Source organism: Rhodamnia argentea, chromosome 5 (genome assembly GCF_020921035.1).
Source record: "Rhodamnia argentea isolate NSW1041297 chromosome 5, ASM2092103v1, whole genome shotgun sequence".
Taxonomy (NCBI): domain Eukaryota; kingdom Viridiplantae; phylum Streptophyta; class Magnoliopsida; order Myrtales; family Myrtaceae; genus Rhodamnia; species Rhodamnia argentea.
Window position 1 is genome coordinate 5,541,528 of NC_063154.1, and position 23,669 is coordinate 5,565,196.

Below are 23,669 nucleotides of genomic sequence, written 5' to 3' on the forward strand. Positions count from 1 at the left end.
TTGTTTTAAATAAAGGCTTAGTTGACTAGCCGACCAATCAAATATTTTGGCCGAGCAAGGGTATTTTTGTCAAAATATTATTTTAACATAACTTTTAGTTAACTTAAATGAGAAATAAAAAAACTAAAAGTAAAAGTGAAAAAAAAAAGACAGAGGAATACAAGCGAGAGGCCCTCCCTCCTATGGAAGCCCACTAGCGTGGCTGTCAAGGTCGCCGGCAACCCTCACCAAGGTCCCTCCGAGAGCCGCCGACCCTTGCTTGGGTCTTGTGCAAGGGTCGCCGACCTCGGCCGGACCCGTGCAATGGTCGATGGCCTTAGCGTTGGTTCCGTCAAGGGCCGCGGCCCTCTCCTAGTTCCCGCGAGGTAAAAAATAATAAAAAAAGATAAATGACGAAAATGCCCATAAATAGCTAGTGAGAGGCCCTTTTTTTAGACTGATATGATCACTTCAGACTCTTATTTGAAATAAGTCCACTTTAGACTCTTATTTGAAAAAATCAAAGCGCTTCGTGCTCTTATTTGAAAATTTTCCCTTTTTTAAAGAGGTATTGGAAAACAAATAAGATCATCTATACCTCTTTATTTTTAAGCGATGACAAATCTTGTTTTTAACTTTCTCTCAAAATATTGGTCATTTTACAAAGATAAACTTGAAAATCCTTAAAATAATAACTCTATTTTCTCTCTTACAAATTTGAATTGTTAAGAAATTAATCTTTTCTACTTTTCAAGGGAAATTTGATGTTAATTTTTTTTTCTCTTACCGTAACGATACATATATACAATCTCTACGTATCTTGTCAATAATTTCGTTCCGTTAAATGATGATTCAAATATTTTGTAACGAGGCAAAATGCAAAAGTTTTCAAATGTTGATTTTTTTATGTACACAAAATGCGTCTGCACAGTTGCTAGTAATACATGATATATGTATATGCATAACAAGTTGCTTTTGAAAACATTTAAATTTAACCCGTTCATGAATGAAAGCCAATAAATTTGATCTGATAGTTGGCCGGAACAAAAAAATTTCATATTCAAGACGATGGAATTTAATCTCACAAAATTACGTAGGATCATAAAATGACCAAGGTTTTACCAAGACAGATGACCAAGTAAAGCAACAAACACTAGGTTTTACATGATGTTCTATCTCCAAATTTCATTGCACAACTTTGGTGTGAAATTGCTCTTATGAATGTTGTCATATCAACCTATGCCATAAAAAATTATTACCTCCTATCAATTTATTATTTGCAAAATACATTTCTGGAACTTTTTGACTTATGTCACAAGTCATTTTGATGACTATCTTTCTGAATGTTGCAAGCCTGAATTTCCCCTTGTGTTTTCAACATTTTTTCCAGTTCGGTTTTGCCATACCTCACTCATCAATTTCGTCTGACGCACCAAATGCGACATTAGTTTTCCCACGATTTAGCTGGAAAATACATGTAGCCAGTAGAAAAAATGGCATCACAACTGCTCTGTTTTTCAGCCATGTTACAAATCCTGGCTTACTGCAGATTCGAGTATTTGCTACAGACAAGCAAAACCCAACTGTAAAATGCAGAGAATTCAGAAGGTTCAAAAATAAGGTTTCAAAGATTGTCCTACCATCACATGTTTCCAGCATGTCTTCCAGAAGCTCCAACCGTAGATGAAAATTCTTCCTGTATTACACCATTTTCGGAAAAAAAATCTGAGTCTGAAACATTTGCCTTCCAGCATCTACTTCGGTAGAATAAGAAAACAACATTCTTTCACTTTTATACGACATACACAAGTCGAACGGTAAGAACCACTGATTACATCAAACATTTGACTCCACGTCATCTTCCATCTCCCGCACCGACTGAAGAGGGACACTGCCAGGAAGAAAGCTGCTGTCTAAGAGGTTGTTTGTGAGTCCGTTCCCAAATAAGCACACCTGAGGTTGGATTTGGTTCAGGCGATTCCACTCGCTATCGGAAAGTGACCAACTGAAGATCTCGATGTTCTTCCTTATCCGGTCGGCATTCAAGCTACATGGCAGGACACTAGTTCCTCTTTGCAGTCCCCATCGCAAAATTACCTGACTCAGTGATTGGACCAAACAATCAAGATTAGATACCGATCAAACGAAAGAAAATGGACTAAAAATTTTCCCTTCACTTCTTCAGGTGCAGTCAACACATGTCAGTCACTCTATAGTCTATTTAGAACGACACGGACAAGTCTGGAAAAATTTACAAATATCTGCAAAGAATTCAAAGCAAGTGTTCATAAGCATACTGTGTGCACTACTTTGACAAAATTTCTAAGTCTTGTGCAGCAACAGAGTTTGTGACTAGCTAGTTACTTCATATATCTGAACATCGCAAATGAACTGTTAACTAAGTCATTTTGTGCTATCAAATTCCATATTATCGAAAAAGCAACAAGAAGCTATAACATAAGACAGAAAAAACTTTGAGAACTCCTTGAGGATTAATAATATAACCAATATCACAAGTTTAGCACCTAACTCAGGCCAAGGCCATGCTCCCCGTTTTCCACACAAGAACAACTGAGCCAGGTCATGTCACTCTTAATTTAGAGAGGGACTTCTCATAAAAGTAAGGAGGACCATATATTGCAATTGGCCAGTTCCACAATATGTCGACAAGAAAATTTATGCAAGTTTAACCAAGGGAGTGATGAAATAAGTTGCCTAACTCTAGCCTAAGTCCTTAAAACCCTTTTGGAGAAGCAAATCAATATCAGAATGCACCAAAACTTCTCAGTGAGGAATAATAACATAGGAAGTACTCGTTCGATGGACATTTCTTGGCAACGATAACAGTATTCAACCAACTTCATAAACATCTCCCGTAATAATTATGTTTCGTATTGGCTTCTGAACTACAAGCCTTGGACTACAGACATAAGGTTGTGGGATGTTCCTCTTGCAAAAGGTAACGGAAAACACTTCTAGGGAGGCAGCACACAACACTCTTCTGTTTCTTATTGATTCTGCTTCATCAAAGATCACGATGTCATCATGTTCAAGTAAGGAGTAAACTGATACAGCAACAACATTCCAATTAATCATCCACTTCAGCACTCAGGACTTGGTAGAAGATGGAAATAAAGTGAGCAAACATTTCCTCGATGGTCAAAGGAGATTCCTTTCACAACACTGGAAATGAAGTTTATTTTCAATCTAATAGCTAGAGAACACCAACGAAATTGCAGAAATCTAGCACTAATGACACATCCAGATTCCATCTTCTACGTAGTCCGCCCTCCATTTTTAAGTCAGGGGCCTCAAGGGGTGCTCGGTTTTTTTTTTCTTGCAAAGTGTGCTTAATCACAAAACCACGACGATTATCTATACTTCAGTCCGTCCTGTCTCCCAAAAAACATTTAACTTTCTGCGCTAAATGAAATGTTAGAATCTCAAACTTCTTATGTTATAGTGCCCAGCTTATTATCCACAGGATCAATAGTTGTAGTTAAATAAACAACTAAGGAGGAGATGGTAACCAAAATCTTTTCAGGTTAGATCTTGGTAAAAAGGTTTGACCAAATTGACAAGGTTAAAGTCATAAATAGTTGATGAGTATCAGAGGTAAGTTGAAGGCCACAGAAAGCTGCCCCTGTGAAAAGGGAAGTCGACTCAGATTATGCATTGAGCAAATGGTTTAACTACGGCAAAGCCAAGCAAACAGGATGATTTACTTTATCTAATCATATAATAAGAACAAAGAACAAAGAAAGAGCACACAAGAAAAACCTGCTCGGGAGTCTTTTGGTGTCTATTTGCTATTTCTGCTACAATAGACAGCTTGAGCATAGGCCCATGCACCGATCTTGACCTCCTAAATGATATGCGGGGAGTTCCAGGCTCATCTTCCCCGCCCGATCCGCTATCTGACGGTGCAGGACTTGAACTAGGTACACCAAGAGGTGTGTGAGCAGATACATGGATGCGTTTCAACTGACAGAACTTTACAAGTTCATCTTGCCTCCAGAATGGATGCAGCTCCACCTAAAAAATGCAATCTTCCATCAAAACAAACTCTATTATCATGGCTACTATGACTGATGCATAGCCAAATATCCTTCGATGTTTCAAATGAAAACAGAAAATACATATCATATTTATGTGCTAGACATGAGTAAAAACATAAAACAAGGCAAAGGTGCACAAATAACCGCATCTCAGATACAGACTTTTGTTCAACCCTTATTTCTTCCTTTTCAATTGATTCCAAGACATTATTCATAAAACTTCATATTTGTCGAATGTTTTCTGGAACCAATTTTCAGTTTTGGAAAGCAGGAAGGGAGAAATTGTTTTTATCAGATTAAGGATTAATTCATCAAATTCAACTCTGGAATTACTCTCCTGGGACGTATCAATTTTAAACTTTTAGTTTTTGTCAACTCATTCATGCATTAAAGTCGGTAAAGCCCACGGTGGAGTGGTGTATGGAATAGAATAACCATTCTAACTCGTCAAGGGCCTAGGCAATTTAGTCACTTAAAATCCATTTTAAGACCACAATTTGAAACCACAACAGGTCAAACAACTTTTTGCCTCAAATCAAGCCAAAAGAGATCTCTTAGAACAATATTGAGAGAACGATGCCAATCAACCACACTGTTTTGGTTCAAAGCCATAAATGCCCGCTAAATCAGCTCTTTAATATATAGTTCTAAGTCCATGCCAAGGGACCTCCTAGTTTGGTGGTTCTCCTAGGAACCTTGAATTGCATTATGGCCTCATAGTGGAATTTGGGAGGCTTAAGGGTACAGACAGCTGCGCCTTCTGTCCAGCCCCAGTTATAAAAATCAGAGATAAGTACACTTTAGTGCCCTATGGCCATGATATTTGGACGTAAACTTGGCAGTTAAGGTGCTAGAGGAAATACACAATTGAAGAAGACTTTTGAGGGCATTGACACTAAAAGAAACTCCAGATATGAGGCCAGCCATCAGTAAGAAGCAGAAATCAGAGATCGCAGCGATCTTGTCAACATTCTGAGGCTTTTATGGTACAAGGATTGCCAGGATGCCTACCATCAAAGGGGCTACCAAACAGAGAGTTGCCACCTTGATGTCCGCAGTCTCATTTTAACTCATACAGAACACTACTTCAAATAATGAAAATTCACCAAACTTGAAACCGGACACGTCCTTAGATGCTAAATATATCTACAACTCTATATCGTTCAACTTGGGGCAGAATATGTAACCCCTACACAAGTGCAGTTTCTGTATAAAACCATGATGTATTTCCCAACATTCAAAACTTTGCAGAAGACTAAATGAGTACTTAAACTGATAAGAGCTTGAGACAGCATATATCATGCAAATGGACAACTTATAGCATGATGTGAAGAATATAAATGCATTTGACCCATTCTTCCATCCTACCGACTGCCAAATAGAGCTCACCGGCTTTTAAGCCCACACTATCCATAAACCATCCCAATTGGTAGTCTAATGTCAGTGACACCTTGATAGTGATCACAGACCTTCTATGCGTTATAGTTCTGTTTTTGCACATAATCAGATGAATTTACTGATAACATGGAATCTTGGTGGACTGCATCACACCACAAAGAACTATTTTGTGAAGCAAGATCACAACAAGTTATGCACAATAAGTCTTCAAGAATATGAGATCAAGGAGGCCAACCTGATTGACAGCAGGAACTATTTTGGCAAACTTAAGCAGTTCTTTGATCTGTTGAACGTTAAAGTTGCTGACACCGATGGCCCTAACAAGACCTAACTCAACCAGACCTTCCATGGCTTTCCACGATTTCTTCAACCTACTGAGAAACTGCTTATACTCACTTCCCAACTTCAGAGGCGGATCGGTTGCATCACCCAACGCTGAGATTTCCGGCCAGTGCATAAGATATAGATCTAAGTATGAAACTCCTAAATTCTTGAGAGATACTCTAACATAATTCTCAATCTTATTGGTGGAATTCATGCTACAGTACAGCTTGGAGGTCAAGAAAAGATCCTCTCTCTTCAATGATGAGCCTTTAAAAGCTTCAGCCAATGCATCTCCAACTTCAATCTCATTACCATAGAGATGAGCACAATCGATGTGCCGGTACCCTACCGACAATGCCGTCTTTACAGCTTCGATGCAAAGGTCACCGCCAATCTGCCATGTACCCAATCCAATGGCCGGAATTTTGGCTCCGGTGTTCAACACAAACGAGCACGCCGTCAAATCGCTTTTCCCTCTCATACCTCAAAGCTTTTAGACAGACCCAAAAAGAAAAAAGAAAAGAAAAGAGAGATTCCGAAACCCTGAATATCCCCCAGAACCAGATATATCACATAGACCGGCAAAATCAATACAGGCAAAGTAAGATCGTGTATGAAACCCAAGGACGATAAGAGAGAAGGCGAAATCTTTCCGGTAGTTTACTTGCAACCAGAAAGATGTGAATGACCCAATTGAAGGGAAGACAAAGATGTACTCTGGCCAGGGACCGGAAAGAACCCGCAGTTGAAATGAATGCGAACGAACCCACCACCTGTTTGACTTTTCAACCGAAACAAGAACGAACGAGGGAGAGAGCCTCTTCGAGAGGAAGAACACCCACGACGCAGATTTTATACCGAGCACGGAACAGTAAGACAAATTGGGTTTCCCTTGAAACTACCAAAGAACAAGAACTTGCCAAGTTGCTTCCGTTTCTATTTGGATATGCACGTAAATGGGAAACCGTGAACATTGAAAGGACTCTGGGTCAACAAAAATGAAGAGGGGAGGAATAGGAATCGACCCCGGACCTTAAAAACGGGCGCTTAGCTGTAAGAAAGCCCCCCGTTGCTTTTCTTTCCATCTTCGCGAACACAGTATCGAAGAAGAGGACAAAGAACTCTTTTTTAAATATGTTTTTACGTTTCAAGTTGATCAAAAGCATGGTGAGACGACGGAACAAGGAGGGCAGGACCTAAAAAGTAATAATCTTTTCCCTTTTTGTCAAATCTCATACACCTAACAAGTGAGGAAAGACGGCGAAAAATCCACACCCACCACCTACCCAACTCGCAACTAAATTCATTGACTGTCTCTCTCTTCAGATGGTCCTTCTGACAATCGGGATCGGAACAGTGGACTAGCTGCCTCTCTGGAGATGTACGCACGAAGACACGCTGCTCAAAAACGAGGATGTAGATGGCCAAAAACAAAGAGAGAAATGACGGACGAAAAAGAGGAACAGAGACTAAAAAGATGGACTCTGCTTTGGTCCGGTGGATTGATGCTTTCGATTTTTATTCATCTAATTAAATCTCTAAAGTTTATCGAAAATTTTAAATAAATCCGTCCGATACCAGATCCAACTAAATCTAGCTAACATGACCTTCGGCTGACAGGGGCGCTCATATCGGCTCAATTATATGCACGTCATATTCCAACATTATTCGAATTGACTAAACTTTTTGACGATGGCGTCCACGTAGATGAAATGTCATGCACATGAACATTTCAAGATTTCAAATCTTTTTGTGGACAAAATGTTTGTGATAAATAATTAAGGATGTTTCAAGGCTAAAAAAATGATTGAGATCCATTCAAGTGGCAATTTTAATGATGTATCATGATTTAATAAAATTGATCGAAGCGGTGGTAAATCATATTATGGACGAAAAGATAAGGCAATATGTCGTTCGTCGCTAAATGAATGGACATTAGATATTTGTAATTCCATTGCAATTGATCGAACTAATTTTACTTTAAACAAGTGATGTGTAGAGTTGGGAGATACTCCGACCAAAAACATAAAAACAAAAGAGTTGGGAGATGTCTTTTGTTCCTTGTTTGATAGCATATGTACTCTAAATATGATCATTAATGGATTTTGTCAGCATTACCAGCAGGAGAAATTTTCAGAATGGAAGCAGTGTCTTTAAATGAAAATGATAGAGTTCTCGAGAAAGAATTAGCTTCTCAATCGTCAAATTATGCAACTCATGATAACGTGATTCATGGGTCTCTTGGGCCACCAGTACCCCAATTATAATACACGCTATGGGAAATTTTTCTTTCGAGCCTTGTTTCCAGTTAATCATCCATCAATTAAAAAAAGACAAAGTACGATGTTGAGTTTGAATCAGATCAGGACAAAAAGTGCAGAGATATTACATTTTATTTGCCATGAACACCGAGTAGTAAGTACATAACACAACCCGCGAGATGAAATAGAACCTAACAAGGGAAAATATGATTGGAAAAACCACAACTACACGCCTCATAGGAAAAGCTAAATCTAAACTAGAAGCCCAATTTGTCTCTTTTCAAGACCTTTCCATGCTGGTGCTCCCATCAAGGCTTTCACCACTTGAGCTTCTCAGGGAAATACTGCAAATCAATACTCCCATGTTAAGATCAAACAGAAAAACATGGACGTTTTGGTGCTCGAAGAACTGTAAGGAATCGAGGGACACTTGCCTTCTTGATCAAGGAGAGGTAGTACGGCTTGACCTTCTCAACATCGATCCGGACCTTGCTCTTGCTGTAGAGGTCGTATTTGCTGCACGGCGATGATCAAATCAACCATATTGTAGGAGCACGAAACTAGTTATGTTTGTGTTATCGGATTTGGTTCCTTACTTGAATATCTTGAGCCACTTCAGATTCTCAACATCCTCTTCGTTCATCAGGTGCTCATATGCTCCGGCTCTGTGTAAAGCTGGGAAAATATCGACATGTTCGAAAAGTGTCGGAAATCGATTCCAGGGGCCTTTATTCTAAATTTCAAGAAGCAAGAACGAGAATTTATGTGTCTCACCATAAAATGAGTGGTATCTGATAATGAAGAGGCCGGCTGAAGGCAGAGTACTCTTGTTCTCCTTAGCCACCTATGAACCGAGATAGTACATAAGATCAGAACCTTAGAAAGTTACACTCAGACAAATATACTGTAATTCGATAAGCTTCTTTATGCAAAGTCTCAGATATACTACCAAGTACATATAGTCATCGTGCCCCCACGACATCATCACATTGTTGAGTCCACAGCCTTCTGAATATACTCCGTATTTGGTGTTATAGGCGGAATTGTAGTAGTCGGGGTTCTCCTTGAAATACTGCAAGCAAAAGCTCATTTTGAATTAATATTTTTGAAGATACTTCGATCAAACTAGTATTGCCGCATGTCAAATGAGCATCCATATACCTTGTGATGGACAATTGATTCATCGAAAGCGCACCCGACAGGGAATGTATCGCCTAAAATGAAACGTCAATGAGTTAAAAATTCAAAATCAAGGGCATGTCCAAAACACCAATAATCAGTATGAGTAAAACCATTTCATGAATATTCCTGATAGTAATTACCTACAACTGCCCATTGAGGAAGAGCTCCGAAGCTAGGATGAAGAAGTACTTTGCCAAGATCTGAAACAAGAATGGCATTATCTCAGGTGACAATAGACATAACTTTGCGAACCAAAAACATCAGCATATCCAAAGTTAGAATCAACCAGATTCTGTATTCCCCGTACTCGATAAGACAACATACCATGAATGAGGCCAGTCAGGTGAAGCCAATCCTCATTGGGATAATCCTTCCTGATGGCTTCAGCTGTCTGCAGCAGATGCTCAATTTGAGGTTCGTCCAGGTCCGGGTCGCTCTCGTCGACAAACTCATTGAGAAGTTCACAACATTCCCATATGCTCATCTCCACCCTGTTCAGTTTGCCATAATCTTCTCTCATCCTCTTGACCTGCAATGACCATGGGGCCACATTAGACTTATCTTGTGAAGTCGGATGACATCAACAAAATTTTATTCCTGAAATAGTTTTGACTGCTTGCTTACAAAGTCATAGGTTTGGTTGATGTGATTGGTCCGATAAAACTGCTCCACGCTCATCTGCCGCTCACTTTCTGCATTGTAATCCCTGTGTCACATTTCAAAGATCTATTAGAACGCTCATTCAATGGTCACATAAATTGGAATCAGCCCTCGAATGATGTCATATTGTGGATCGATTCAACACTCATAGGCCATCCTCTTCAATCCATTAAGCCAAACTATGCTCATCTCCATCAATTGCATGAGCCTACCACATCCACTCCTCTAATTTCCCCAGGAAATGTTTGATGGATGCAAATTGCATAAAAACCAGAGGTTCTTTTTATGTTATTCCCATACCCATAGTTCCTCAGATGATATCCATATCCATGACCAATAACCCACTTCTTCTCTGCCATGCGAGAACCATAGGACACATTCTATAAGTTCATGCTTAAAATGGACTATCAATAATGGCAAAGAAGAAGATGAAGAATACCTGAAAGTTTGGCCGAATGAATTAGTCTCGGGCACCACAAACCCACCATCCAACAGCAGCTCATTCTCTTCCACATCAACCTTCTTCTCCACAACCTCCAATTCTGCAGAAGGGAGAGAGAGCGAGAGAAGCAGAGAAAATGAGTCAACATTACGAATTATCTCACTGAGCACATCAGCACCATTCTGTAGTCTATTGCCTAATTACCTCACCCACGAAATCACTCGAGAACATGAGATTTGAGGGGAGAAGACCCAACAACAAAAACCAAGAGGGCAAACGAACGAAAGATTTACCAAGCTCAGGCTGCTCAACGAGGACCGTCATCCTGAATCAAACTCGAACCAAACGAAATCAAGAGCAGGGCCAAGAACAGGAACACGAACACGAACACGAACACGAACACGAGAGAAGAGACTGATTTCAGCTTGAATTGCTCGCATCTTGGAGGAGGCGAGGAGGGCTCAATTTATAAGCGGCCGGAGAGTCCTCGCCTGAGAATTCTTTGTGTCGGAGTCCTTCCCATGAAAAGAAAACTTCTCACTCACCGAGTCCTTCCCTGAAAATCACTCAGATAAACCCAACTTGAAGGCCTTCCTCGTTTTGCGCCACCCTAAGCAACAACCCCTTTTTCTCCGTTTGGAAGTCACTCAAGAATTTCCATATTTTGCGAGAGACAGAGACAGAGACAGAGACAGAGACAGAAACAATGATTTGATTAGCTGTCGTCCAAAACCAAGCTTTTTGTCCTTTCTTGGGTTTTCTCGTTTCCTTCCTTCTCCTTTCGGTCACAAGTCCATCTCAGCCGTCAGTACATGCACAATCTTGGTCGGGGCCCACTAATCCAACGGTCGAGACAAAACAAGCGCACAGGATCCGGATGCATGCGAAGATTTCTTCGGGCCTTGATTTCTCAGCGCTGAGTCAGATTGTTAGATATTTTTTACGGTCGGAGATGGAAGTCTCGGTTGGCGTGGGCCCACGTGACGTGGAATCTAGTCACCACTCTCGGTCAGGGTTGTCGTTTTGGGAGTTCCTTTTTTTGGAGTTGTCTGAGAGTTTCGATTTTACTTAGGAATTGAGTTGTTGTTTCCGTCTCTGGTTTTGGGATTGGGATTGGGATTGGCCTTATCCAAATTTTGATCCAGACTAATGATCTAATAAATCATGGGATTTATCCAAATTCTTTTATTTAACGCACATGTCGATTTCAGCAAAATTCAAGTAGTGCACCCCTTTAAACCATTTTAAAAGGCATTCTCTTTCACATCGAGTTGGTATATTCCAGATGTTATTCCTAAAGCGTTAAAAAGAAAAGCCAACCAAGGAAAATCTAGGGATAATTGTCACGAACACGTCCAAGTATTTGGTTCATTCACTCTAGATTTTTTTTTTCATTTTTCGATCGAGAATTATAGATTGAATTGGATCAAAATAGATCTTCAATTTGATATCTAGATTGAGCAACGACTTCTGCTCCGGTGATTAAATGTAACATCGGGATAAAGGCATATTTGCAATCAAAAAACTAATTTCAAACCTTTTTTTTATTTTTTTTAAACCGAGAAGGCCAACTTCATATCATTAGATGCGAGGTCATCATTAGAAGAATTTATTCAGATCTTTGGTAAGTTTATAAATCCCTACGTCGTCGGATATTTTTATGCAAAGTTCCAAGTGAATGCTCTATAAAATCTAGGAGAGAATCCGTCCTTCCTCGTCAATTCGATTCATGCCCTTTTTATTTTATTTTTTTACTACATTCGGAATTCTCTCCCCCCCCAAAAAAAAGGAATTGGCACCTTTCAGCAATAGGAAGAAGAATAAACAGAAATAGCGCCCTATAAGATTTAAGTACATGCTAGCATATCCGAACCTCCTTTTCCATGCGAAAAACCACCAACAAAATGACAAAAGAATAAAAGGAAGTATTTATTTCTGAAATGGACTTTGCTAACATAATAACTTTTCGATGATCGTAAGAATAACAGCATGTTACTAGCCACGAATTCTTAAAGAAGTGAACCTTACAATAATTTTTTATTATTTTTTATTTTTTTGTGATTCGGATAAAAACCCATCACATAAGTATATTCGTTTAGAAATTGCGGATGATAGTTTCATCTTTCACACGTCACAGTGTCAATCCTAGGGGTGAGCAAATTGGACCAGACCGGGCGGGTTGGTTCGGTCCTTGAGGGGGGCGATCCAGTCCCCAGTCCCAATAAATGGGACTAATGACGGGGTGGCCCGGTACTCGGTTTCGGGTGGATGGAACCAGCCCGGTCGGTTCGGACCGGATTACCCATAATATATATAAATTATTTATATGCAATTAAAAAAATGAAGTTTTCATTTGTTTTTAATGTTCATTTCTCGAGTCATTTTCGTTGTTAGGCTATACATTCTCGACAAGGTATCTCCAGATTGTTCCGCATATATAGCATGTCATTTGCCTGTCAACAATGATAGGAATCGTGAAAGAATCAAGTGTCAATTCAGTTGGAACCATAAAAGCATGTCCGAGTTGAATGCTAGCGAAACAACTTTACAAGAATAGTTTATATCAATTTCTCTTTGAAACTTGAATAGCTCCTTGATATTATGAATGCAGTCTATCCTATTTATCATGGTCTTTTACAGTGCATTGTGTGATAAGTGTACATTACCGTGTTCTTTTCATAAAGAAACAATTCAATCGGTTCATTTAATATAGTAGAAGCAATTTTTTAATGTTCATGCATTTCGGTTGTTCATTTCAATGAGTAGTCATGTATTTTGTTTCGCACACTTGCTTGAACCCGAATTTCGTTTAGTGAACAACATCACTATTAATATGTTTTCGCCAACCGGGTTTTTTCGATTATGTCCTTTATATATCTCTATCGTGTTAGCGGTTAGACCAATGTCATTATTAAACCTACTATTCTGTGAAGACATGCCTTCATTATGAAGGTGAGCAAACTGGACCATCGTGATTTTTTATTCAACTGGGGGTATATATTGTAAATTAACATGCAATTGAAGCATATTGTATTTCAAGGGTTAGATTTCTATAAACGGCTGGTATCAACGATCCCATTGAGTTGAGACCGGGATCGGACCAGGAAAAATCGCCCCGGTCCGATCCTTGGTCTCGAAAATTTGGGGACCGGGACTACTGGTTCGGTCCCTTATTCCATACTGGGACCGGACCGGCCCAGACCATGCACACCCCTATTCGATCATAGGATTCTATTATTTGACAACTTCTTCAACGTTGTCCACGTGGATGCCTATAATTTACTTGCCTAATTTTCTACCTCGGACAAAAGAGTGTATTTATTTCTTTTCTTGAAAAAGGAAGCAAGTGTATGCTTCCTTTAATTGGAAATAAAGTTTAAAAATTTGGAAATGAATATTATTTTTGACAGCCACGAGAGCACATTCTATTTCGAGACATTCCTCCACGTGTCAATTCCAATTCTTGCTAACAGTAACAATTAACAGTCACGCGCGATGGGCTCGCTCGGGAGACAAAGGCCATATTGGGATGGGCCCGGCCCAAAATGCTTTTTCCCAAGCCCCCCCAAGGCATGGATGAAGGCATCTTGAAGTCCCGGCAATTGCAATTCAATCCTCGTTTTCCCCCGAGTTCGTTCACTTTTAGAGCACACAAGGTTTTCCAGGAATTTGAGGATGACAAAATTCTCCGGGTCTGACCCAAATCAAGTATCATGGTTCCGTTTGTTTCGCGAAAAATAAATGATTTTGAAAACATTTTTTTTTCTAAAAGTAATCACTTATATTGCTCAAAATAATTAGTCAAAATGTTCTTATTATCGACGATTATTTATATGTAAATATATTCGTGGACAATACAAATATTTCTCCTTCAATCAGTTTTTGCAAGCAATACAAATGATTATTTTTAGAAAAATATTTTGTAAACCATTCATTTTCCATCAAATGAACGCATCCTCCTTCCGAGTATATATTGATCGGTCAATCTCCAAGTCCGCGAGGGATTAGTCACTTTTCTTTGTTTTCAAAAGTTAATTTGATGCTAATAACCTTCACCGGCGTTCTTAACTTTGCTAAATTTGATGCTAGTAACTTTCACCGGCGTTCTTAACTTTGCTAAATCTTTTGCTAGATCAGTCAAAAGACGAAGAGCCAACTTTCTTCAGATGGGAGTGGAAGAAGTAAAACCTACCATTCAAATGGCCAAGCATGGCGTTCCCTCCCACGACCGGCAGGTGACGATGGCCATCAAACAGTCAAAAACTCTTCATTTGATGCAGAGACTACATACCCTTCTTCATTTGTTGCATCAAAGAACTTCCAGTTCACCGTCTTCTCCTCCTCATCTCACAGCTTCAGAATTGAGAGAGAAACGTTACCAATACAGATGCCGTAGATACAAAGAAGCCCGGGTCAAGATCCGTGCGTCGACGGCGAATTGAGGTCGCAATTGCAGGTACGTTTCCGGGCATTGAACCATTTACGGAACTGAGTCTGTTGCCCGGTTCCATGTTTGAGCACATTTCTCCATATGCCGTGTGTTGCCAAGTTCATGTAGAAGTCCCATTTACGTGGGATCTGTAAACGCTGAAGCATCGAAACACCCTCCAAAAGATGCAGCTTGAGGCCAGCGAAACTAGATCGCGGATTTCGTCAAGAAACCCCGAGAAATGTAACGAGCACGATTAAGATCTCCCGTGCGAAAGCCCGCCAACATCTTTAAATTACATTTGGGAAAAGAATCTGATGCTTGTGGTCTTTCAGGAAAACTCAGTACAAACTGAACTCCAAGATATATTGCACTCAAAACATTATCCTAAAGATACAAGGAAACCTTCTACCTCTGCGTCTTTCTTTTTGTTTTCCCGTTTCAAAATAATAATCTTAACTTATACAAATTATTACAGATACTTCTCACATCACTGAACGAGATAATCAATCATATCATCCATGACACCAAAAGCAGAGACCATAGCATCTAGAGACAGCAGAAGCAGTAATCCTGGGTTTTCAGCACAGACCTTGAATCCACTTAGAGACCGAACAACTGCATAACCCACTAGGATTTTTATTCAACCCAGAGCGCATGATGATTTCACCTTCCATCTCCTCTTATATGATAGGCTAACCTTTTAAGGCCAACGCATCCGTCGCCCCGTTCGTCAGCGGATAGGGTGGTATTGCGTGATCCCACGTTTCGGTGGCAGCTTTCTTAGTATGAATAGAACCAAAGAAGAAGGCAGAATCTCCACCAACTGCATAGGGAAAAGGATTAAACATGTTGATCGAAAGCAACATATACAAGTTCAATAAGAAGGGAATAAAACATTAGGGACACAGATGAGATACAAGTATTCATAGATTGAAAGCACCACAATGTAATCATAACAAACAATTGCCATTTAGCTTCCAATCAAAGATCATATGAATATAGACCACCAGCACATTAACAATCTCAAAAGCGTGCTCATCATTAACAATGTCACACTCCACGGGGCAAGCCGCTAAATACTTCAGAACTTATATCCTGAGACCGTGATGGAGGACAGATATAGTGGCAGTAAGATGACTTGATGTAGACATTGTGGTCTACACTCAATAGGAAATCATGATGCTGAAAAACGGATTCAATGACATCGGTCAAATTCCCACATGAAGCTTCAATAGGATTAGCATTTCCAATATCTTGATTGAGAGAAATTGCACATTCATCTTGATTAGAACAGAGCTTTGAGGCATTACACATGGGAAGGGAACAGGATAAAAGAGGTAGGGAAAAACCTAAAAAGGACATGGGAGGCGACAATAAAGATATTAAACATTTAGATCTTTATCAAAACATGACTAGAATCGAGCGATGATATAAGAAGATCCCCACTTGGTGGAATACAGCTTAATCCGTTATTGTCGTGGAGAACAAGTTTGATCAACGGCTGCTTCAGTAGATTGCTCAGAAGGTGCTCTAGGCTTGTTACTCACACCGAAAGTTCTATAATTTCATGTTCCTTAATCAAAGCTTCAAATGAGAATTTTACTTCACTACTGTTTAAAGTTCACTACTGGTAAAATATATCTAGGGTCGGGGTCCTTTCTTTGGGGAATTGATGTGCAGGATTCTTCACTTGCACATAACTGGCTTCAGGGGCTTTCGATAGTTTTCCAATTGCTATTGAGTTTCTTGGATAGATAAGGCATACTTATTTTGGCATCACTGTTAAAGTGACGCAAGGATTTACAGACTGCATCTCTTGATCACAATGAAATATCAGAAAAATGATTGCTGACAACCACCTATCTTCAACAAGTCTTGATAATAACACTAGCATTCCAAGAATCATCAGCCAGGTACTCCAACGGTTGCATCAAGGCATTTGTGAGGTGTCAAATAACAAATACAAGTAGAAAGCTACCAGGTAGATGCTCAAAAGTGGGAATAGCATTAAACAGGATATAATATCAATCTGAAAAAGATTATATGCCGTCCTTTCTAGGGTAATAAAATTGAAATTTCGCTGGACATAAACTTTCTTTAGGTAGATGCTCAAAAGTAGGAATAGCATTGAACAGGCTTAGGCTATCAGTCTGAAGAAGATTATCCGCCATTCTTTCCAGGGTAATAAAATTGAAATTTTGCTGGACATAGAATTTCTTTAGACTAGATGTATACCTATTTTTACATAATCGACCCAATTTGACATCTGGCTGAGGTTCTTTTGCCCGGGGGAAAAAGGTCAGAATTTAAGTAGCTGTTGGAAAAGGTCTTCTATCGTATATCCATAGAGTTCAGTAGTAAAAGCATAGTTCCGATCTGAAGTTTGAAAAGTTTTGCTTTGTATTCCAACTTCGAAAATGATAAGTACCAATAATCTACAACAGACGACTCCAGGACAAATGACGTGTGTGTGTATTAGGACATAATAGAAAAATATAATCATGTTTAGAATCATTTTGTGAGAGAAGTGAGCATCGAACAAAACTGTATACTTACAAGGTAATAGATGAAGTTCAGAATTGGGTGATCTAAAACATCCAAGTCCGCTGCTTCATCAAATGCATCAAAACACATCTGCAGTGTTGAGTAATAAAGTAAACATGGCATACTGTCTCTTTGCAGCAGGTCTTTGAATATTAATTGGCAAGAGAGAGAATAAAACAATGAGATGTATTCCCTAATTATGAAGGAAACTGATCGAGACATCTGATACAGAATTATTTTTTGCTTGATCTCAAAAAGCTTAATGAGTCAAGTTCGTAGAGGTTAAAGGTCCTTTTAGTACACTAAAACTCACCATGATGCATCTGACAAGAAAGCACAGGAAACATATGGTGGTCACATAGCCAACCTACGAATATAAGCAGTTAAAGAATGTAAAACCACTAAGCAATTGACCTCTGAAACTACGCAGATGTACTTTAGTTATGTGAAGCATACCTCCTGCAGTTTCTTACGACGTCCTTTTGACTCAACAGGAAACCGCTGGAGCATCAAGAAGAGTCTACAAAAGATGACATGGAAGCATCAACGAAACCAGCAAAGCTACGGAATCACAATGCACAAGAACACCAATATTAACAGAGTTACGATGTGATAGTGAAACATGTCACATCCAAAGGTATTCATATTTGGACATTCTCTGGGGTTTCATAAAGACACTAACTGATCATTTTGAAAAAAATCACCACAAACTTAGTACGATAGCGAAAAGTCCCATCGCTGAATTTATTGACAGGTGGATGTTTTCAGGGGTGTCATAAGGAGGCTAACTCAGCTACTAAACCAATACTGACTACCTATTTCAATAGAGGTGCTTTCAACGATAGCATAGACTTCCTAACATACTTAAGCGAGTAGTCTTTCTAATAGACTAGAAATTGGGAAACGTAGAAGTCAGAGTTGGATGGCGCTGATCTTCCTTTGAAGATAGCCAATCCAAAGGAGTTAAGCAAAGAGTCTACAATGAAAGATAATGTACAAGGGAGGGGGGGATTCAACTGGTGCTTCTCGGATGGAGCAAGATTGCCACAGCTCAACTGGCTAGAACACAACTTCCAGCAGAGCAATAGGAAGGATCAATGGAAAAAAGGGAATAGTGACAGAATTAACTTGACTCACACCACTTAACAGTCAAATCCCACCTCTCAAATCACTCTCAACATAGATGTAGATGACAAGGTTGCACTTTTCCCAATCAACTATTTAATCATCGCAATCCCCTTTATCTCGTATAATCAGAAGTTTTGTGCATGGTTACATATTTGGTAGAGAGATAATTCACTGAGCTTTATAGGTAAATGAAATAATTCAATTATTCAGCATAGCCTGTACTATCTACATATTACACATTTCCAACTTTCTGAGCATTAACTACCAGCATTGTATAGGAAACACTTACGGCTGCTGGTTTTAGTCCCATCATCTTATTCCATGCAAGTTACAAATTTAAATCCTTTTCACTAGAAAAAGGGAAGGAAAAAAAAAAGCAGGGTCATAGTTAGGTTACCTTCCGCCATATAGAAGAAAACCGAGGGCAGCGAACAAAGAAACACCTACAAGACATAGAGCCAAAAGCATAACTGATCAGTATCACTGTAGAGCCAAAAACACTGCTTCAAGGTATAAGGAGCAGAACAACCTGCAAAAAACATCTTCGAAAGGATAACTACAACTGGAATAGGTTTCCACCACAGGATCAACCACATTGCTATCTGAAAAACAAATTCAAACTTAAAAACATAAGTGCACAAAAGTGGAAACATTTAACATAAAATATCATTTTTTTTTTCAGATCCAAAAATCATTCGCACCAAGAGAATAACATTCAATATCTCACTTGGGCAAGACACTGTAGCATGTGTCATTTGGCAACCCAAGTTTTTCATTGCATTGGCTTATTCCACTAAGGTTTGGTTGACTATATGAATCCTTTTACACCATTGCACACTATCTACATCATCTCTTCACCAGTGTTTCGCAAACCACGTCCTAAATCACCTCAAATGTGATTTTCTTATCTTGTCCTTAATCAAATTCGTAACCTTTCCTCAAATAAATAATTTCTAGAAACCGTTTTTGTCTCGTGTATCTATTTGCCATAAGAAAAATTCCCATATCTGCTACTCTCCATTCTATGCAATTGTTGGTACTTGACAGTACAGTCTACAGTGTCATACTAAAGCATTGCTGTTTCTTATTACATCAGCCTATGTGAAATTTATCTTCGCAACCGGTCCTAAGCTTGGATGTAGGGTGAGGGGATGCAACAGGCAGTCAACGGCTAGCGAAGAGAGCTAAACCAATATCAACTGATGTATTAGGCAACAAACTAGGCGATATACATAGGTTAAAATAAAAAACTCAAGATCCGAAGAATCAATTCGACTTCAGGCCCAAATATTTCATTTTGGCGGTTACATGGATGATGATAGGCAAGGAATTTGTGAAGCACTATTTACTAATTGTGCAAGGCACATGCCAAGGTTCTAAAAACGCCCCCGGACTATTTTCCAAAGTTGCCTACATAAACCTTATAGAAGCAATGCATAAAAAAATTGTGACTTCCCCAAAACAAAGGAGAAAGGACATCTTTATGGCAAGAGGCCCCCATCAACATCCAACTTAAAGCTCTTGTATCTTTATCCTAACAATGAACCAACATAAGAGTCCCATTTAAGGTGTTTCTCTACCATACATGCTTTTCTCAAATCATTTGATGCTACTGTTGATTATTATAACAGGAAATCCCAAATTGTAAAGGAACGTGCAACAGGGTTGGTGCTAGCATGACGATAACATGCACTAACTAGGGTATCGAACCAATACCTGGTTGGGAGGTATAAGAGATGTCCATATTAAGTGATCCACTATATAAACTTCCGTGCAAGACCTATAAAGAGGATTGCACTAAACAACGCTCACCGCTGACAACAAAAAGGGTAGGCAGATGAGCCATAAGTTGCCAAACCTATTGTGGGTAATAAAGTGTTATTCTTTGCCAGAGGGACAGCTTGTACTCTTTTATCACTAAAGAACATAGCCTACCAGTGGTTCTTCACACAGACTCGAGGGGTCTCAATTTTATTCCCCCCTTTCACACTCTATCTACTAAGCCAATGGAAAAGAATTAATATTCTCATTCAAAGGCAATGTTAATTACAAAACAGTAAAGGGGATTTTGATACCAAGAATGAGGACATATACAACATGAAAGAAACCATAGCAATCAAATACTCACTAGGATGCAATGGGAGACTATATAAACAAGTGAAACGACACAATGAAGAACCGACTTTGATGTGTGGATTGCAAACACATCACAAGTCCCACTCCCCATACAACCAAGTGTAAACGTTCCAAAGGTAGCCACCCAGACTTTGGGTTGTACCTCACCTAGTCCATGAGGCTACTGGGATATTTCAAGAGCCTAAGTTTACCTACCTATGATGTGCTTCCTCATCATTCAAAATTACTTCAACGAGTGAAACGACATCCTGCAAACGCTCATGTAATAAGATGCGATGTTATAAGGGCCAAGTAGGACAGAGAAAAGACAGATGGAAACTCTGAAGAAGATATTGAGCGGTGAATGGATTCTCATTAGAACACAATGTCCTTAAAGCATTCATGGCCAAGCCAACCAAGTGGATCAAGCATTTCTTTTTGCATCTGGTGTTGAAGTATTGTCCCACATCGCTTGATAATGGGTCTTAAATGTTCTTTATATTCATATGGTCTCCCTTCACCTATCGCCTTAAGCTTTCAAGTTGAACTTTCTAACATAGTATCGAAGCTAGTATTATCCCTTCCGCGAATGTGTGTGGTCAAAATTCCACGTGAATGTGCGCAGGCGGAATTCCACGTGCCGCTCGTTATCCGACTTGCACGTGAGAGGGGGTGTTGAAGTATTATCCCACACCGCTTGATAGTAAGTCGTAAATGCTCTTTACAATCATATGATCTCTCGCCGCCTATCAACTTAAACTTTTGGGTTGGACTTTCTAACAATTGGTTTTGTAGCTTGACCTTTCCTACTCAAGATCCTACATAAATAGGTCAATGTAAGGAACCAATCAAATAGCATGAAGGGGAGGATTAACTTGGAGGCTTTCGCGATCAAGTATCTCAAACTAGAGTGAGATCTATCTATTTCATTTCAAGCCAAATATTGGGCAAAAGAGCCTCGAGAAGGACCTTATTAGGGACACTGAAAACCTTCTAAAAACGATCTTACAAACAATATGCCGCTAGATAAGGAGCAATTATCTTATTTGATTCGTGCATCAAACCCACTAGCAATATAGGTTCAATGTTGAGATTCCAGTGCAGCTAGTTCAAGAAGACGAACTTGTTTTTACTTGGCCAAACTTTGCTTTCTAAACAAAACTTAGCTCGCTTCAAAGACCACCTATTCAAACTCAATTTGATCTCCTTACTAAACAAGAAAGAATTGCGACATGCTCAAACTCAAGGTAGCCACTTCGCCATCATAAGTTACTAGATGGAGCTCTAAGTTCGAACTTAAGCAAGAAAAGTCTTGCACATACAATAAAAAAATTCGTAAATGTGCTATGAAATATGCTAGTTGATCGGGCTGGTCAGTTGCTTGAAACAAGTATGCACAACCCCATGCTTAAATCAATACATTACTAACCGAACTTGAGCAACTGACCTCTTGCAAGCTAGTCCCTATCTCTCACCATACATTTCGTTGCCCACCAAATCCAAATTTAGTCACGAGAAAATCATCTAGGGATTGTCTAGATTGACTTTTACATTTTACATTTTGCTCAATTCAAATCTTGTGGCTCGTGCAATTTGAATTTTTCACTTTTTTTTTATACTTGAAACACTAGAAACTTTCCATAGAATACAAACAATGAAGCGTAGATCCATATATGACAATTTTATTATTTTGAAATTAGAGTTATATTAAAATTTGGCAGGAAAGCAAAAAATTACTTCACTCAAAGCCTTTATTAAACTGTACACAACCTTGCACTCTTCCGTTTTCAGAGAAAGTCACAATGCCATCACTGCACTATTGTTAAGTAAATCCTAAATCTGATATTTCTAAATATCAATTTTGCCTCTTGAGAGAGAGAGAGAGAGAGAGAGAGAGAGAGAGAGAGAGAGAGTTGAAAAATATATAAATCAATTGCATGACGTAAAGGTATGATGTCATCAGACCAAAACTTGCTATTTCAAGCTCATATACAATATAGTAACCGCAGTTCATCCCACCAATTGCACAAATAATTTGACTCTTTGAATAAGCATACATGTTGAGGAACAAGAAAAATTTTAAAAATTCAAACTGATGATGTGGAAGGAAAAGGAGCACCTAAACACTAACATAAACATTAAGCCAAAAACCATCAACAGCTGCTACAGCAAACAAAATGGAGTCCCATATCTGGCCTTCCAATTTAAAGAAATATCAGCAAACGAGAGTTTTCACCTGAACTGCATAGACCACAGCATTAATTGTAAAAAAACTAGGCCGGAGTCCATCAGTAGATACAGCACGTGCCTGATCCACATTCATGCCAAATAATAATGAGCACGAATGTCCGCTATAAACTCAACATACCAGGCAAGCTGCACGTGCACGTGACACCTCACCTGATAATATATCTCGGCCCAGAAGAGAACCAAAAGTGCGTACGTCGTGAAGAATGCAAGGCTCGGCAAGTCAAGCAATATATGCTGGACAATCTGAGAGAGACGGAGATTCCAAAGTAAAAGCTTAAATATCGTAAACCAGAGTGGAGCTTTACAGAAATATATGTGATGGATTGAAATTCGAAACCTCAGGAGATAACTTCTGAATATCCCGCCGGAACACAAACACTACACATCTAACTGCACACAATCAGAAAGAAAACCAGGATCAGATGGCAATAACTGAAAGGAAGAATGTGGAAAGCTAAAGTTCAAAACACGAACCGCCATTGACCAAGAAATTGAGGAAATGGAACACTTTCTGCGTAGTCCAACCGAACTCGGGAACTCTCAATTGTATCCGAACGAGTTGAACCTAAAGGAGAAAAACAAGTCCCTTCATCCACTCTTGCACAATTGCACAGACCGGAAAAACAAGGAATCAAACTAAAAATTCGAAGTAAAATATCCGACTTTTCGATGCGGGAATTTCCTCGTGGCTAAATAAGTAAACTAAACAAGCTGCATCATCAATTCTTTTGCCTATTCCAATCAAACTAACAGCACAGAGCAACATATAACAAAACAAGTTGATACATCAACTGCCGAGAAACAAGAACGAGAGACCAAGCCCTAACCGCCAAACCTATCCAGCAACAAGCGCGATTAAGTCCGCAAAGAACCCACAAATCTCATTCAAAAATAAA

At 39.2% G+C, this 23,669-nt stretch overlaps 3 protein-coding genes and 2 long non-coding RNA genes across 9 annotated transcripts in view; 2 read left to right on the forward strand and 3 right to left on the reverse strand.

Moving 5' to 3' along the window:
• Positions 1-1,547: 1,547 nt before the first annotated feature.
• Positions 1,548-6,937, reverse strand: LOC115752696 (NADPH-dependent aldo-keto reductase, chloroplastic-like). The gene is made up of 3 exons (XM_030690997.2): positions 5,671-6,937; positions 3,760-4,014; positions 1,548-2,076 (listed from the first exon to the last, which is right to left on the reverse strand). Exons 1-3 carry the CDS (start codon positions 6,238-6,240, stop codon positions 1,816-1,818), a joined length of 1,086 nt encoding a protein of 361 aa, XP_030546857.1. The 5' UTR covers positions 6,241-6,937; the 3' UTR covers positions 1,548-1,815.
• On the forward strand, positions 4,671-20,179 carry LOC115752741. Its single transcript, XR_004016788.2, has 4 exons — positions 4,671-4,681; positions 12,391-12,397; positions 13,648-13,650; positions 19,593-20,179. It is a non-coding gene; the product is annotated as an uncharacterized LOC115752741 (long non-coding RNA).
• Positions 8,135-10,966, reverse strand: LOC115752703 (inositol oxygenase 1). 3 transcript variants are annotated; one of them, XM_030691008.2, is made up of 12 exons: positions 10,692-10,966; positions 10,598-10,661; positions 10,302-10,404; positions 9,827-9,908; positions 9,527-9,731; positions 9,343-9,402; positions 9,182-9,234; positions 8,970-9,092; positions 8,795-8,864; positions 8,617-8,695; positions 8,455-8,536; positions 8,135-8,364 (listed from the first exon to the last, which is right to left on the reverse strand). In XM_030691008.2, the coding sequence occupies exons 2-12, from the start codon at positions 10,626-10,628 to the stop codon at positions 8,338-8,340; spliced, it is 915 nt and encodes a 304-aa protein (XP_030546868.1). In that variant the 5' UTR covers positions 10,629-10,661; positions 10,692-10,966; the 3' UTR covers positions 8,135-8,337. The 3 variants fall into 3 exon arrangements, with proteins under 3 accessions (XP_030546868.1, XP_030546875.1, XP_048134438.1); XM_030691015.2 differs by lacking the exon at positions 10,692-10,966 and adding an exon at positions 10,075-10,214 and having other exon boundaries at positions 10,598-10,639; XM_048278481.1 differs by having other exon boundaries at positions 10,598-10,966.
• Positions 14,601-23,669, reverse strand: part of LOC115752716 (protein TOM THREE HOMOLOG 1) — a 38,334-nt gene continuing 29,265 nt past the window's right edge. For 2 of the 3 annotated variants that reach the window (XM_048278483.1, XM_030691039.2), the window contains 10 exons: positions 23,248-23,338; positions 23,111-23,163; positions 22,924-23,016; positions 22,760-22,831; positions 18,938-19,010; positions 18,806-18,851; positions 17,737-17,800; positions 17,594-17,647; positions 17,293-17,370; positions 15,075-15,559 (listed from right to left, as the gene is read on the reverse strand). In XM_048278483.1, the coding sequence (XP_048134440.1) occupies positions 15,467-15,559; positions 17,293-17,370; positions 17,594-17,647; positions 17,737-17,800; positions 18,806-18,851; positions 18,938-19,010; positions 22,760-22,831; positions 22,924-23,016; positions 23,111-23,163; positions 23,248-23,338 (717 nt within the window). In that variant the 3' untranslated portion in view covers positions 15,075-15,466. Of the gene's footprint in view, positions 14,786-15,074; positions 15,560-17,292; positions 17,371-17,593; positions 17,648-17,736; positions 17,801-18,805; positions 18,852-18,937; positions 19,011-22,759; positions 22,832-22,923; positions 23,017-23,110; positions 23,164-23,247; positions 23,339-23,669 lie in introns of those variants that run through there. The other variant, XM_030691055.2, reaches the window with a different exon arrangement.
• On the forward strand, positions 14,623-18,047 carry LOC115752735. The gene is made up of 2 exons (XR_004016787.2): positions 14,623-14,760; positions 17,775-18,047. It is a non-coding gene; the product is annotated as an uncharacterized LOC115752735 (long non-coding RNA).